Genomic DNA, 16,226 nt, shown 5'->3' with positions numbered 1-16,226 from the left:
AAATTGTTTATGTAGCATCCTGCTACGAGGAAGTCTGTGATCTCAGATAGGCATAAACAGGAAGGATGCAGCCTTGTGCAGGACGTGTGCAATTTTTAATGTCCTTCTGTCAGCTTTAACGTGAATTCGTACTGCTGCTCCATTCTGCATTCTGTGAAAATGCATAAGAATGTAAGGGGTAAACTAGAGTGAGAATCTCTGAGTGGTAAATGGTAATTCTTGGCATCAGAATTTTTTTTTTCTCCTTTCAGTAGCGATTGTGGAGAAGTTGACTGCAGCCATCTTGGATCTTGTGGAGTTGTACTGCAGCACTTTCAATGCTAATTTCCACACCATGCCACACAGCAGCAGATCCACAGCCCCCATACAGGAAGCTGGCATGGTCACCAACGTGCTTTCCTTCAGCGTTTACGCGGCTCATCGCATCCCTATCACATGGGCTGCCAGGTAGCGCTATCTTTCTTGTTTTGGCATCATCACCCTGTAAAATCAAGCATTCATTATACAGTAGTATCTATATATATATGTGTGTGTGTGTGTGTGTGTGTGTGTGTATTGTAACAATATAAACTTCAAAATCATCTGGAAGAAGGAGGCGGGAACCAGCGGACAATCAAATGAACACTTTAATAACCAAAATAAACACAAAACTGCGCGACAGCCCCTCGCGGACGACTGTTGTGCACAAACAAAACCAAACACAGAATAAAACCCAGGCCTGGTCCTCTCTCGTCCTTCACTGTCGTCGCTCCTCTTTTGTATCCTTCCGATCTCCTCCGTGGGACTCGAGACCGGTGAGTGGAGCAGGTGTCGCTCATTTCCAATCACTCCACCGGCCTCGCTCCGTTCCCATGGCTCTCGGCCTGGATATACACACACACGCACACACACATATATATTTTTTAAGAAATTAATGCTTTCTGTTCAGCAAGGGTGTGATCAAAAGTGACACACAATTATGCAAAAGGTCAATTTTGTTCATCAAAGAGTCCTGGAAGTAAAAATTAGTTTCCATAAAAATGTGGAATAATGGCTGCTGGAAACTCAGCGTTGCCATGGCAGCAGTAAACATTTTAAGATATAAAATTACATTTGTAAAATGTACAATTACACTTTAAAATATATTAAATATTATTAATATTATTTCTCCAACTCATTGTCCACTGTCAATCTTCATAAAATTGCTCTTGTAGAAAAGAAATATGAAAAGTGGGTTGTTGTTTTGACTGTTTGAACAAGTTCAGATTTGCTTTAGTAAGCGTTATCGTTTGTTTTGCAAACTGATTAGAGATCCTGAATGACAGGTTTCTAACAAGACTTCCATGATATCATATTACATGCTGTGATTACTGTGAACCAAAATCGAAAGTAGAAAAATATAATAAAAAAAAACTATTGCAGCTAACAATGATTCAGATTGGGCCTCTTTCAGCAAAATATGGATTACTTGGAAAAATACTTCTTGCCTTAGCTTAGTTTCACTATTGGGTTTAGTAGCTCTTTTTTTGAATTGTACAGGAAGTGCTTATTTCCCAGCAAATAGCATACCAGACATAGGCTCTCTATGTGTTGATCACATTCATTAACTCGTTTGTGGTTCTAAATCAATTTTCTGTCACTCAGAATAACAAAATCTAAATATCTTAATGTACCTGTAGGTCAAAAACCTGCATTTTACGATTGAATTCTGAGGACTGTGGAAATGACACCACAGGAAAACTTGACTCTTGTGGAAGAAGACGCAGCTGTATACCATCTGTCCACATTGCTGATCCCCTTCGGTAATCCAGCAGGATTATTTGGCGTTACGGTGTACCGAGAGAACTCTTGAGAATGGCATTCCCTCTTTTTTTCCCACTCCTCTTCCTTCACCCTCTGCCCTAAGCCAGAGCTGTGGTTACCGCTCCTACCAGCATGGAGACAGATGCTGGCCAACATCTCCCAGTCAATCAGTCACAAAATAATACAGCCCCTTCCCCTCCCCGACACAGCACGAGAATGGTCTCTACTGCCCATTGGCCTGGACTAGTGCTCTTTGTCTCCCTCTGAACCTGATGCAGACTGTGGAACGAGCCATCGCAAAGAAGCATGTATGGGAACTCAGCATAACCTTTGACCTCTGGAGCCAGGCGGAGGGCAAGCTGGGCACCGGGCACCTGTGCAGTGGTGAGGGAGGGCTGACGTTCTCTTGTCTCCCATCTGCTTTAGGCAACTAGAGTCAATCAGATGGGCTGATCTAGAATCAGCTTCATTCCTTTTCAAACCTAAAGGTTCAAATCTGATTTCAGATTAGTGTGAAAAGGCCATTTCAAACATTATTTATCATGAAGATGTCTAAATGGTTTTCAGGAGACAATAACCATGGTGTTTATTCTTCTACTGTGTTTTTATGGATCCTCAGATCAGTATTTGTGACATTAGTATTTCAATCACACATTTTTTTTCTTTCTTCTCTGGTGTTCCATTTAGCTTAGGAATGTTTTTCATTCTATTTAAATTGGCTTCGGGAGTACATTTCCCATGTAAGTGCTTAAATTGATGTTGAATGATGTGGGATAATGTTGGGATTAGGAGAGAGAAGTTGGGAAAAGATGTCATTAGCTAGTCATCCCAAATATAAAAGCATGCCTGTGTTTAGTAAAGACTTGATTTCTAAAACACTCTATGTTTTGCAAGACTCCCCTATTCTTGATTTTGTTTATTGCAAGATGATGGTTTTACTTAGTAAGCCTGGCCTGTTGTTTAATAAGGTATTTCCAAAAAAGGATTAAGATTTATTTTTATTTTATTGTGTACATTTTAAACATCTTGTCCATATTTTATTTTTTTGGTTTTATTTTGTTTTATCAGGTTTGCAGCAGCTTCCCGGAAGGGGAAAGTTTTCAGTGGTTTAATGTGCCAAATATCTTGGCTTCTGTTAGATGTAACATTTACGTGACTGTAAACTGCTCCCATTTGCTGATCTCACCTTCTTTGTCTCTCTCTCTCTCTCTCTCTCTCTCTCTCTCTCTCTCTCACACACACACAAACCCATCTACAGCTATGAAAATTTCTTCCTGTCCTGTTCTCTTACCCATGGTGGAGTGGAGCTTTGTGCCCCCCAGCACACCAGTAAACAGTCGGTCAGCAAATATCTCTTCCACCTGGTGGTGTGGGACCAGAGGTGAGCCTGACGCCAATCCAAACACATTACATAAAAGCTGAGTCCCATAAATACTGTATTTTTGAGGTTTGTCGAAAACAGTGGGCCTAATGTTGGAACACAGTAGATCCAAGTTTGTTTACAAAGTATTTCCGACGACATATTTGAAAATAGCTCATCCAGCTTAGCTTCCTGTGGCTGTTTTTGTACTCTGCCGTCTTATTGTAGAGTTTTGGTATTGTTCAGGGGTATTTTAGTGGACATTTGTCACTTTTTTTTTTATCTTCCCATCCTTTGGTGAATATTTTTAGGCTCATGTATGAAAGTGGAATATATGCTATAATAACTCCAAGTGTAGGTGTTTAAAAAATAAAATGTTGCATTTGTTGTGCTTAGTTTTGAGGAGAAACTGTAATTCTAATTTGATCCTTTATGGAAACGTATCATTTCAAAAGCATGATTCAGACTGGAATTATACTCATTTTTAATTTTGTCTTTTTCAAAATCTAGAGTTTGCTTCCCCATCCAGATCAACCAATTGCCAAGGGAGTCACAGTTGACTGTGACACTATATGCCACCACTGTACCTCCCCCTGTAGGTGCGGAGGAGAAGAGCAAGCAGAAACGCAGCATTGAGGCTTTGGGTTGGGTCACCATGCCCTTATTCAGCTTCAGACAGTAAGCGTGGAGATGTTTTCTTCTTTGTTTTTTTTTATTAATGATAATGGCTTAAGTGCATATTATAATGGAGGGCATGAAAGCAGGCTCTTTAAGCACTAGAGTACTGCTGATACTCACCTCCTACAGCAAAACAGTTGTGTGATCTGAACAGGCTGACTACTGCAAGTCTAGTGCAGCCTACAGACACCACAAACACTCAAACGAGTGTGCACCAGTTCCTGAGCAGAAGTGACACATTGAAAAGCTGATTGCTGTTTCTGAAGCTGGGTAAATACAGAAGTAAAAGGAATTGGAGGACACATTGAGCAAACATTTCATGGTCAAATGCACAGCCAAGTCCAACTATATAAATAAAAGTAATACTTGAAACATTTTGTCCTTTTGACTGTTTAAAAAAAAAAAAAAGTACTTAAAAGCTGAGATTAGATAAGTTGATTTTGTATAATTCTTAGGAAGACATGTTTACTTTATTTCTTTTTTTACGGGATCCATAAAAGATTACTAGCATAAATATTTACCTTTTGCTTGTAAGATTAACACACAAATGTACTTAATAGGTCAATTATATAATTGTCCGTATTATACAGCCATAAGCGGATGTTAGGTGTTTTCTGACCCTGTTTTACCTCTTCCTTAGTGTTCTAACATGCGGGAGGAAGCTGCTGGGTCTCTGGCCTTCAACCCCTGGCAGAGGAAACGCTCGTTCCAGCATACCCAACTTCAGCCAGCCAGACAGTGTCATCCTTCAGGTTTGGCCTTCTGCTCAAATCAAATTGTAATTGTATAGTAAACTGTTTCCTGCTTGTCCTACTTCATAATCTATTACTGTTAACTCTCACTCATTCTCTGTAAAGTGATGTTTACTCACAACACGCTCTTCTTCCATCCACTCATTTTTCTCCATCTCCTTCTATATTGTGGTTGATCTGTCTTTTATCCAGGAGGCTGCAGTGTGCTAAAGAGGCTCTTATCAGGCCTTAAGGATGAGCCTTCCCGTTTAAAACAAACCCACCATCTCGCGTTTATCTCTCTCTTTCAAAAAGGTCATTTGTGCATACTCACCCAGTAAAGTTGGCTATTGAGATAATAGGTTTAAGGTGTTTAAGCAGTATATTTTTGAAGCCATGTCTGGTTAGATTATATGTAAGGGAGTATAATGGAAGTGTATTCCGTGCTTTGCTCGTAACCTCAGCAGTAATGGGGTCGGGCCAATGTGCTAGTGGAAATGTAGGAAGGAACTGTCCTGCTACTTGTAAAGTGTCCTAAAAGTAGGTCAGGTAGCTCTGCAGAGAGAGAGAGAAAGAGAAAGATGAATTCAGAATTGTCACTGTTTTATATGCACCTAAACAACCCCAGGCAAAGTAAGCACGGGAAATAGTTTGATAACACAAAAATAGACTTTTTATTCAGATTTTGTTACTGTAAAAGGATATCACAGTAACATGGTACTTGCTTATTTTGTATCATACATGACCAAACTTATGGTTTAGAGAACCATCTGAATGATTCAGTGATAGTCGTTAGAAAAAGCTGAATTTTCTGCATCGTTACTCCAGTCTTCAGTGTCACATGATCCTTCAGAAATCATTCTAATATTCTGATTTGCTGCTGAAGTAACATTTCTTATTATTACCAATGTTCAAAGCAGTATTTTTTGATGAACAAAGCATGTATTTGTAAAAAAACATTCGTAACATTAGAAATATCTTTACAGAAACTTCGGATCATTTTAATGCATCCTTGTTGAATAAAAGTTAATTTTTTAATCTTACTGACCCCAAACTTTTGAACAGTGGTGTAGCAAGATAAATTCTTTAAACATGGCTTTAGATTAAGTGGAAGTGCAGGAAACGCTCTATTAAAAATAAACACATACTCAGACAGTCAACACAAACACCTGAGATGTCACCCCAGATGTGCGCATTGAGTCACCATTTCCTCCACATGCAATAATATCCTCTTAAGACATTCAGACGTGACATTTCACCGCCCCTCTCTGTAAACAGCAATCCCCGCTGGTATTGTTCTGAATTTGTGCGGTAAATCATGTGTGTGCATGGTTTTCTCTTCACTTGGATTCCCAGCCTCCACACAGGCCTCCTACTATACAATCCTGGTTCTTCTTTCTGCCATTTCTGCATGCCAAACCAGCCCATAATAGTGCCAGTAGGGCTCTTTTGTGCCCGAATGGCATGGCTTTGTCTAAGGGCAGTGGGCTGTGCAGTTCAAACTGGGAGCGAAGCCTGGTCCTGTGCCTATTCAGTAGGTTCTACCCCTCATTAAGGTGCTGGGGTTATTCAGTGTGAGGTGGCAGATTTTCCTCAGTCAGTCCCTGCAATCTGCCCATTAAGCCAAGATGCATCTGGGGCTAATGACGCATCTGGGGCTAATGACGCATCTGGGGCTCATTAAAACCACCTAATGTGCACTTGCTCCCTTTAGCTTCTCTACTTATCCATTGCTGCTTTTCTCTCTCTCTCTCTCTCTCTCTCTCTCTCTCTCTCTCTCTCTCTCTCTCTCTCTCTCTCTCTAACTTTCTCTGTCCCCATTTTTCACATTCTTTTCCTTTTTTCTTTTCAATTCAGACTTTTCTTTGAAAATCTGAGTTTTTTTTTTTTTTGCATGCCGAACCAAGTCCTTCTTTGTCAATTGACAGTTCATTGTTGAAAGCTAAAGATACAGTTTATAAATTAGCATAAAGCAAACTGCAATGCGACTTCACTCAAAGACAGTATAAAGGGCAGATCATTACCACTTGTGGTAATATTGGGGGGGGGGGGGGGGTTATTAATATCTATTACATTTTTATATTTTTTTTTTTGTTAGAATTGGAAGTTTGTAATTTTTGTTTTGTCTTGGTAACACTTTACAGTAAGTATTACCAGGTTAGATGGCTTATTTAACCCCCCCCCCCACCCCCCCAAAAAAAGGACACTTCTATCCTCACAACCTTTCATTCATGAACTATTTAATGCGTTGTCTGCCCCAAATAAGTTTCATTAGGAAATAGCTGCATGGGGTGTGACCAAGTTGGCTGCCGATTGAACTGATTTGCTTTATGGGGGACATTTCTGACATTTGAAGGTCGTGAAATGGATGAAGGACTGTGCTCATTACTCTAGTGTGTTCTGCTCTGCTAATGGATGAAGTGTGATGCTGAGAGGCATATGGCAATAAACACTGGATTGATTTTAAGCCCGGCTGACAGAAGTGTGAAAACCAACCCAGAAGTCCCTATCAAGAGCTTTCTCTTAAAGCTTTTTTCATTGTTCATTATAAAGTTTATAGTTTTATCAACTTAGTTTTCTTGATTTCAAACTTGTTTTTGTCACTGGGTGCATGTGATTGTAGTTTCAGTTTGTCTTTAGCTGATTGTATATTGGATCTCTGCTGTTAACATGTAGCGTTAGTGGTATTTAAATTAGTTTATTCAAAAAATTAAAATTACCCCATGATTTACTCATCCTCAAGGCATCCTGGGTGTATATGACTTTATTCTTAAGTTTTACATATGGATATTTTTCTAAAAAAAAAAAAGCCATCAGTTCGCTCCAGGAAGCCTTTTTTTATGATGGATGGACGTACTTTATTGGACTTCTTTTGGACTATTGAAAAAAAAAAACATTCATTTGAAACTTGAAAGAGCCAGTACATTTTTTTATATAACTCTTGATTGGGTTTATCTGAAAGAAGAAAGCCATATACACCTTGGATGCCTTGAGGGTGAGTAAATCATGGGGTAATTTAAATTTTTGGGTGAAATATCCCTTTATTTTGGCATGTTTAAGGTTAAAGCCTCATCTGTTCTCGGTGCTGTTATGGCTTTCAGAACTGTTAAACTGCTGCCAGCCGTGACCGCAAACCTCAGTGATTGCTTTGGAACATAAATCTCCTAATTTCACTCTTGTCCCATCTTTACAACCCATGAGCTGCAGGAATTTTTTACTTGTGATAGCCATTTGTTTTCTTTATATCTATATCAACCCATTTTACAAAAAAAATCAGTTTCGAATAAATCCAAACTTTTAAACTGTAGCGTATACACACATTGTCTGAGAAATGTAGTAAAAAGTCAAATAAAGAGGTAGCGTTGACATTTTTCATGGCGTTTTTCAGTTCAGACATAGAACTCTTTCTATTAACTGTTGTGTGTTTAAACCCTCCATTGTTAAAACAGTGGCTGATCTTCAACAAAACACTCCTCGTTTTTTCAGGTGGACTTTCCCACTTCTTCTTTCGAAGTGCGCTTCAGTACCCCCCCTCCTGCAGAATTCAGCCCCCAGTACGAGTTCTCCCGTCTGGACCAGCTCAGCCAGAGGCAGCTACATGATGTCTTGCACAAGAAGTCCCTTTTCTGGTAAGTTGGCTGTCTGATAATCCTAAAGCAGCTTCTGCGTCCTGATCTAATTATTTGTTTTACTGTGTTAATGTATTCCAGGTTCTTTTTTCCTTGAATGAAAAAAAAATAAATAAAAGAATTTTCCCTTCTATCAGCATTTAAAATGCTCCATTTGCCTTGTAACAACATTTTGTAACAACACTTTCTAGACTGACACAAAAGCTAGACTGTACAGATCAAGATCTCTCATTAAAATTGGCAAAGCTTGATGTGCAATGTGTAAAGTCACCACATTAACTACTCCAGCTACTTAAATGCTAAATTACTTAATTAAATGGAAAAACTAATTTAAATGAATATTAATGTAATTATTAATTTAATGTATTATGTTAAAAAATAAAAACGGCATCTTCTACAGGACAAGGATGGTTTAAGTGTAGTTGCAACCTCAAATAACCAGCTAATGCAAATTCAGGTTCAGCTGTCGTTACGCATCATTTATATTTATGTGACACAGCATGAAATTTCTTTTCCGATCCCAAATGAGCACGTCTACATGGGAACAGAGGTTGAAGAAGCTCAGGGTTATGCTGAGGTGCTGGTCAGACACTTATGAGAGGGTGCAGCAGAGTGTTGTAGAAGCTGGTGTCAGATCCTTGTTGCTGGGAGTGAAGACAACAACTTTTTGTCCTCTGCATTCCTCTGTGTTTCCCCATCTTATCCCTCCTCTCAAGCAGCAGTGGGAGGAATAACAGAATTCATGTGGCGTTGGAAAGGTCTGATGTCAGGGGAGGGTGAAAAAAAACAGGAAATGAGTACATGCACACACTGTTAAGACTGTAGAGTTAAGTGTACATTAAATATTCTTATAAAGTGTAATAAAATATAGTATACTGTATACTATTTTTTATAAACATTTGTATAAATTATATACACTAATAATACACCATACTATTGAAAAGTTTGGCAAGTAAGGTCTTTTTTTTGTTTTATTCACAATTTTGTGCATTAATCAACAGTGACCGTAAATACATTTTGTAATATTAAAAATACATATTTCAGATATATTTAGCAATAGCATGTGTTAATTACATTGCTTTTTTGAAAGAAATGAATGCCTTTCTTTACAGCCAGAATGCATTCAATTGATCTCGCATGACGGTGATATTTATAATGTCCCAGAAAAATATTTTTCAAGTGAATGCTGTTCTTTTTAACATTCTATTCATCGGAAAAATAAATAAAATAAAAAAATTGTATTATTATTATTATAATAAAGTGGTTTCTGCAGAAAAATAATATTTCACAATATTAATGTTTTGTATTTTTATTAAGTAAATGCAGCCTTGGTGATCATAAGAGACTGCTCAACAGGGCTTGGTGCTCTACAGTACTCACTTTGTTATAGTCAACTTTAGACAGCTGATGTGGATATCTCCCCATCTGGCTCGGTTTCTCTTCTCTTTCTCTCTCAGCTGTTTTTCTTCCTGTGGAGCTCTGAAACATTTGCTGCAGTGTAAAATCTGGATCCACACCAGCCTGGAAATATTCAGTCATAAATTGTCTCCATCTCTCATAGCAAAGGTTGAGCATTTGAGCTGGGTGTAAACTGTGATCTGGCTTGTGTCAGCAGAGTTAAAGTTTACAATTTTTTTTTGTAAACCTGAACCGTGGTGGGTGTTTTCATGCAGTTGATCAATTCTAGAAACTCTAGCTCCTATTACAGCTGCTCATTTTTTTTTTTTTTTTTTTTTTTTTTTTTGCTACAGATATAAATTCTCTCAAATTGTGCAGCATTTTTCAGGGGTGATGTGTTACTTTGTGTTACTTAAGTGTGCAGATTTCAAATTTTTGTTTTTAATTGAGCAAAAACATACACTACCATTTAAAAAGTTAGAAAATATAAATATTTTCGAAAAACATAAATGTGAATGTAATGTTTAGATGTATTCTATATTTTAATGAATTTCTTTGATTGCAAAGCTTTTTTTCAGCAGCCATTACTCCAGTTTTTAGTGTCACATGATCCTTGAGAAGCCATTCTAATATGCTGATATCAGTGTTGAAAACAGCTAATTAAAATTTAATGTGGAAACAGTTTTACCTTTTTTTTCTCTCAAGATTTTTTTTTGACTAGAACTGCATTTCTTTGAAACAACAGTATTTCTATGAAAATATAAATGTTTTTTTAGCAATTTTAATGTCTTTCACTGTCATAAATAAATACATTCTTGCTGAATAAAATTAATTTAACAATTATTCTGATCCCCAAATCCTAACATCTACCCAGAACATTCTAGAAACTGCATGATAACATGCTGGAAAACCACCTACGATGACCTTAAAATGAAAATATTGTCCTCAAGCCACCCCAAAATTGCAAGACTCTAGATGTTTATCTTGTTGCCCAATGTTTTTTTTGTTCCAGCAAGAACACTTATTAAATTTATTTAATGAGGTTGTCGTTTTCTATACCGATTGATACACAGAAGGTCCTCTAGGTTGCATTGGGCAACGGCAGCCAGAAATCAATACTCTTCCATCCTCCTGGGATTTGTGGGATATGTAGTCATCTAATGACAGTAGTGTTTGCATGTTGCCGTGAAGAGCGTTGGTGTGACCATATGAGGCTTTCAAAACCCTTCCCCCAGTATATTGAGCTGTTTGATGACTCTGTATGGTCACGGCCCAGCATGCGCAGAGGTAATTTGATCCTGGGGTCCTGCCCTATGCCTGTCATCCCTAGAAGTAGAGGCCACTCCCCAACATGAATTCATAAACCAGCGAAGAGCGCAGTAGCTACACGCTGCCGCTAATGTGTGTTTGCTTTTACAAATGACATCCAACCAGCTCACATGCTAGTTTCCATGGATGAGATGAGCAGCACGAAGGACCTAAACAAAGCATTTGAAAGCATGGATGGTGTGTTTATCAGTATTTGTACAGGCTATTGCGAGTTGTTGTCAATCCTCTTATGTCTTTTTAAATATTATTCATAAAAATTCAGTTCTGTTTAACTTGGCCTTCGGTAGTGTTTACTTCTGGACTCAGTGGGTTTGGTACATCAGTGTAGAAGAAAACATGCAGCATAAATTACCTAGATTGGTTATTTTTCATCCTTTACTGCAGTGAGAGCCCATGCACAGACACCTCCCGGACACGTTATGCTGTCTTTTTGTCAAGATAAACATTACTTTTAAGCTTTATCGGATTGGGTAATCATGTTTTTGGACTATGATGGCGTGTAGATGATGGATTGCAAACCATGTCTGGAAACAACATTTAAGACTTTAATGTTTGCAGAATGCTTGAGCACTCATGAGAAATGTCTGTTATGTGTTCATTTCCATGAAATGGACCGGCAGACCGATGGATTGGGAAAAACACTGAAAAAATGCTACATTTAATAATTGTAATGACGATTATAATAATAGTAATAATAATAAATTTCTTCATTTGACAAGTTGACATATTTTGTTTGTGCCAAAATGGATTAAAACAGCAAACTTGTACAGCTCTTATAAAATAATATAAGTTTTTATATTTATGATATATTGTGACGCGTTGTCAGGTGAAGTCAGGCTTGTCAGGTGATGGCACTTGCAATATGTTGCAAAATAAAGAAAAAATACATATTTAAAATAGAAGATATACATATCGAAAACATATAAACACTTATTTTATATATATTTTTATTTATTTAATTATTATTAAACTATTATTTTTACATTTCCAGTGCAAGTGTCATAATTCACTGGCATAAGATATAAAAGATTTGTATATATATTTTCATTTAGAAAGGACCATAAAATATACATATACAATATCTTTATTTTTCTTCATATAATGTGCCATTTATTTATGTAAATATTTGTTTTAGAAGTTTGAGAGTGGTGTACAGGTTTGTTTACTCTTTGTGCTAACTTTTATTGTTGATCCGTTTATCTAGGTTGGCTCCAGAGGACCGGCGTCTATTGTGGGAGAAGCGTTATTTCTGCCACGTGGAAGCCAGTCGTCTGCCGCTGGTCCTGGCCAGCGCACCCAGCTGGGAGTGGGCATGTCTTCCTGACATCTATGCCCTGCTCCGCCAGTGGGGATGCATGGACCACCTGGACGCCCTAGGCCTGCTGAACGCCACGTGAGTGTTATGGCAATCATGGCAACAGCTTGCACCATTGTTTAGCTGGAGGCTAAGCAGAGCTCAACTGTCCTCCAGTGGTTAGCAGTTGGGCTGATTTGTGCAGACCATGAATAATTGACCTTTACATTTGTCCAGAAGAGCACTTGTGGAGCGCACATATCTACTCCTGACATTTACTGACATGGTTTTAAAGCTTTGTTAGTGTTTAAAATCCAGAGCCAGCAGGGTGGCCTACCGGTTCTAACCAGGTTGACCAAGATGGGATAGTTCACCCAAAACTGAACATTCTGTCTCTTATTCCAAACCTGTCTTAATTTTCTTTAGTTTCTGCTAACAAAACAGTTTCAGTTCCCGTTGACTTCGATTGCATTTTTTGCTTATAAATGAAAGTCAGTGGGATCATCTTTTGTGTGTAGCAGAAGAAAGTCAGTCATACAGGTTTGGAATGACTTTACGGTGAGTAAATGACCGTTTTCAGAGACCACTAGACCCCCCAATCCACCCCAACAACCCCCCCTTCCCCCACACACATGCACATAAAAAAAGCACCATTAAAGTAGGTTTTCATTAAAAAATAATTACAAATTGTCCATTTAGATTTCACAATGACCCTAATGTCCCATTTAAACCAGGTTTCCAGATCAGGAGTGTAGGCGGACAGCAGTCCAGTGGATGGACTCAATCTCTGATCCAGAGCTTTTGGACTTCCTTCCTCAGTTAGTGCAGGTAGCGAAGGCCTTGTTCTATTCCTTCCTCTCCCATTGACCTTGATCCGTTTACATCCTACCTGTCATTCTTTTTATCCATCCGTTTTGTTTTCTCACCCTCTTGTTTCTTCCTCCCCATCCTACAAATTGCTCTATCTTATGCAGGCGCTGAAGTACGAGTGTTATCTGGACAGTCACCTGGTGCGTTTTCTGCTGAGGAGGGCCATCGGGGACATCCGCATTGCTCACTACCTCTTCTGGTGTGTCCTCTACCCTCAGATTATATTTAAGAACGCAGTGCCCTCACGAAGAGCACACATACTGAATAATCTGGTCATGCTGGCTCATATTCTCACATTCTGATTTGTCAACGTTAAACTGATATTTGATTCATAGTCAGCACTAGTGACCACCATGAATGCATAAAAATGTTATACACATTAAAGTCATGTACATGTAGATTCACAGTCTCATACTGATAGATATGAAGTCTATGAAGTTAGCTCACAGCTCCACCTGCTGTACAGATTAGGTCTTTTTTCTGTATAGAGGATCATTTAAAGCCTTTGTAAATTCTGTTGCATTTTACCCCTAAAGAGGAAAGAATACATTTTATAAAAAATATTTATTATTAAAATTAGTATTTTGGCATTTTGACACTCTATTCAGAACTATTAAGCTAATTTTACCCTAGAAGTAAAATACACATTCTGTTTTTCTCATTACTGTAAGATTATAAAAACGTATATATCATTATTTAATTTTTAAAGAATTTACACATAATGGTATCATGTTGTACTTTCTAAAAAAACAAATACCATATTAATCAAATTTATTTAGTGTTAAAATATTACCATTACCAACAAAGGGGAAAAATACTGTAAAGTAGTGAGAATCATTTAAAAATGATTCTCAATCCAGAGGCCTTACATTTATAAAAAACTGAAAAATGTCACAATGTAAAACATTCTAAAGCTTCCTAAAAGTAGATTACATATTCAGAATAAGATTCAGCAAGTTGTGCTTGCATCTAAACTTGCTCTTTGTTAAATTGCAGTTTGTGAGTGCAATTTCACTGTAAAAATAACTTTAAGAAGCATTAGGATGTCAGTGCTCTATTGATTATCATCAATACTAATGTTCATTTGTCTGTCTCTCTCTCTTTGTAGGTTGCTGAAAGATGCTCTTCAAGACTCTCAGTTTAGCGTGAGGTATCAGTATCTGCTGGCGGCTCTTCTCTGCTGCTCTGGTCGTGGTTTGAGAGAAGAGTTTGATCGGCAATGCTGGCTGGTCAATATTCTGGCTAAAATAGCCCAGCGAGTTCGAGATGCCTCGCCTTCATCCAGACAGGTCAGCTTCAGCATTCCTCATTTACACTGGCTTTTCACACCAAGCATTATTTTAATATCACTTACATAACATTATAGTATTTATTAATATTTTGAATTGGCATTTAGTTTTATTTTTTATTTGTTTATTTATGGAAATTAAAAAAGGTAATTGAGAGTCTCAATTCTGTGGGGGGGGGTAAATTGTGAGATGTAAACTCGCAATTGCGAGGAAAAATAAAGTCAGAATTGTGAGACAAGTCAAAATTACCTTTTTTAATTTTATTCAATTGTGGAAACCGATTTACCCTTTTTTTCAGTTTTAGCTTTTAGTTTTAATTCAAGCGAACACTTCAACCATTAAACCGCGCCATAATATCAGATCACAAGTGGTCACATGATCATGCATGTGGTATTAACATGTCTCCCTTGATCATGTGACTAGTTTAAATCAAGCCTTAGATGTTTTCTGTTGTGGCTTAGTGGTTAGAGAGTTTGACTCCTAACCTTAGGGTTGTGGGTTCGAATCTCGGGCCGGCAATACCACGACTTAGGTGCCCTTGAGCAAGGCATCGAACCCCCAACTGCTCCCTAGCCGGCGCATAAATGGCTGCCCACTGCTCCGGGTGTGTGTGTGTAAGTGTGTGTGTGTGTGTGTGTGTGTGTGTGTTGTTCACTGCTCTGTGTGTGTGTGCACTTTGGATGGGTTAAATGCAGAGCACGAATTCTGAGTATGGGTCACCATACTTGGCTGTATGTCACGTCACTCACTCATAATGCTCTAACAGAACAGGTCTGTGCCAAAGACTGATTTTTGATGTTCTTCAGACTGGCTGGTCAGCACATTAATCATGGTTTGTCTTTCCGATGTTCAGGCTATTCTCCGGGAGAGGCTGGAGGAGGTCAAACAGTTCTTCTCTATGAACAGCAGTTGTCGACTTCCCCTGAACCCAGGCCTGTTTGTCAAAGGCATCAACATACAGGTACAGCTTGTGTCTTCATATATCATGCATGTGGAGGACATTATGATGTTCTTGCAGACACATAAAAAACAACACATCTCTCTCATTCTCTCTTCATGTAGTCTTGCTCCTACTTCAACTCTAATGCAGTGCCTCTGAAGCTGTCGTTCCAGAACCAGGATTCTCTGGGAGACAACGTCAATGTCATTTTTAAGGTACCGCCTTCCCTGGTCTGTGTGCATTATGGATCAGTGGTTCTGCATTGAAAAGTTTTTCAGATGGTCGTTTATGCTCGTGTGTTTTCTCGCTCAGGCTGGAGATGACCTGCGGCAGGACATGCTGACGCTGCAGATCATTCGGATCATGAATAAGATCTGGATCCAGGAGGGACTTGATATGAGGATGGTCATCTTCCGCTGCTTCTCTACAGGACGAGGCAAAGGTAAACACCCATCCTCCAAAGTCAAGACTTCTGTTAACTACAGTATTTACCATCCTAGAATTCATTTTTTTGGGGTCATTTCCTACCTAACATGTATACCCCACATTGTAGATAATATCTAAACTGTGTTAATTTGTACACAATGGGATTTTTTAAGGATGTGAACTGAAGTAATTTTATATTTTATATTTTATAAAATTATATGCCCTTGTCTAGGCATGGTAGAGATGATTCCCAATGCAGAAACCCTGAGGAAGATCCAGGTTGAGCATGGAGTCACTGGTTCTTTCAAAGACCGGCCTTTGGCAGATTGGCTGCAGAAACACAACCCTACTGAGGATGAGTATGAAAAGGTAAAGCTGTGCTCCGTAGGAGCATCGTACTACATTTGCATTTGCTAAACTAATATGTATGTGCAAACTGTCTTTTGCCGTGACACGATCCATGGCTGCTTAAGTTGCACTGGATTGCATCATGTTTATTT

The 16,226-nt window shown here is 38.4% G+C and overlaps 1 protein-coding gene across 1 annotated transcript in view; it reads left to right on the top strand.

Annotated features, from left to right (window-relative positions):
• LOC132119464 (phosphatidylinositol 4-phosphate 3-kinase C2 domain-containing subunit beta-like) overlaps positions 1–16,226 on the top strand; it is a 36,539-nt gene that overhangs the window by 15,534 nt on the left and 4,779 nt on the right. The window contains exons 11-23 of the mRNA XM_059529465.1: positions 252–447; positions 3,041–3,163; positions 3,653–3,820; positions 4,461–4,572; positions 8,038–8,180; positions 12,112–12,300; positions 12,936–13,029; positions 13,176–13,270; positions 14,180–14,360; positions 15,214–15,321; positions 15,423–15,515; positions 15,613–15,742; positions 15,959–16,095. Coding sequence (XP_059385448.1) covers positions 252–447; positions 3,041–3,163; positions 3,653–3,820; positions 4,461–4,572; positions 8,038–8,180; positions 12,112–12,300; positions 12,936–13,029; positions 13,176–13,270; positions 14,180–14,360; positions 15,214–15,321; positions 15,423–15,515; positions 15,613–15,742; positions 15,959–16,095 — 1,769 coding nt within the window. The remainder of the gene's footprint in view (positions 1–251; positions 448–3,040; positions 3,164–3,652; positions 3,821–4,460; positions 4,573–8,037; positions 8,181–12,111; positions 12,301–12,935; positions 13,030–13,175; positions 13,271–14,179; positions 14,361–15,213; positions 15,322–15,422; positions 15,516–15,612; positions 15,743–15,958; positions 16,096–16,226) is intronic.

Source organism: Carassius carassius, chromosome 38 (genome assembly GCF_963082965.1).
Source record: "Carassius carassius chromosome 38, fCarCar2.1, whole genome shotgun sequence".
Lineage (NCBI taxonomy): Eukaryota > Metazoa > Chordata > Actinopteri > Cypriniformes > Cyprinidae > Carassius > Carassius carassius.
Note: the sequence above shows the minus strand (reverse complement) of the source record. Positions and strands in the feature narration are given on the sequence as shown.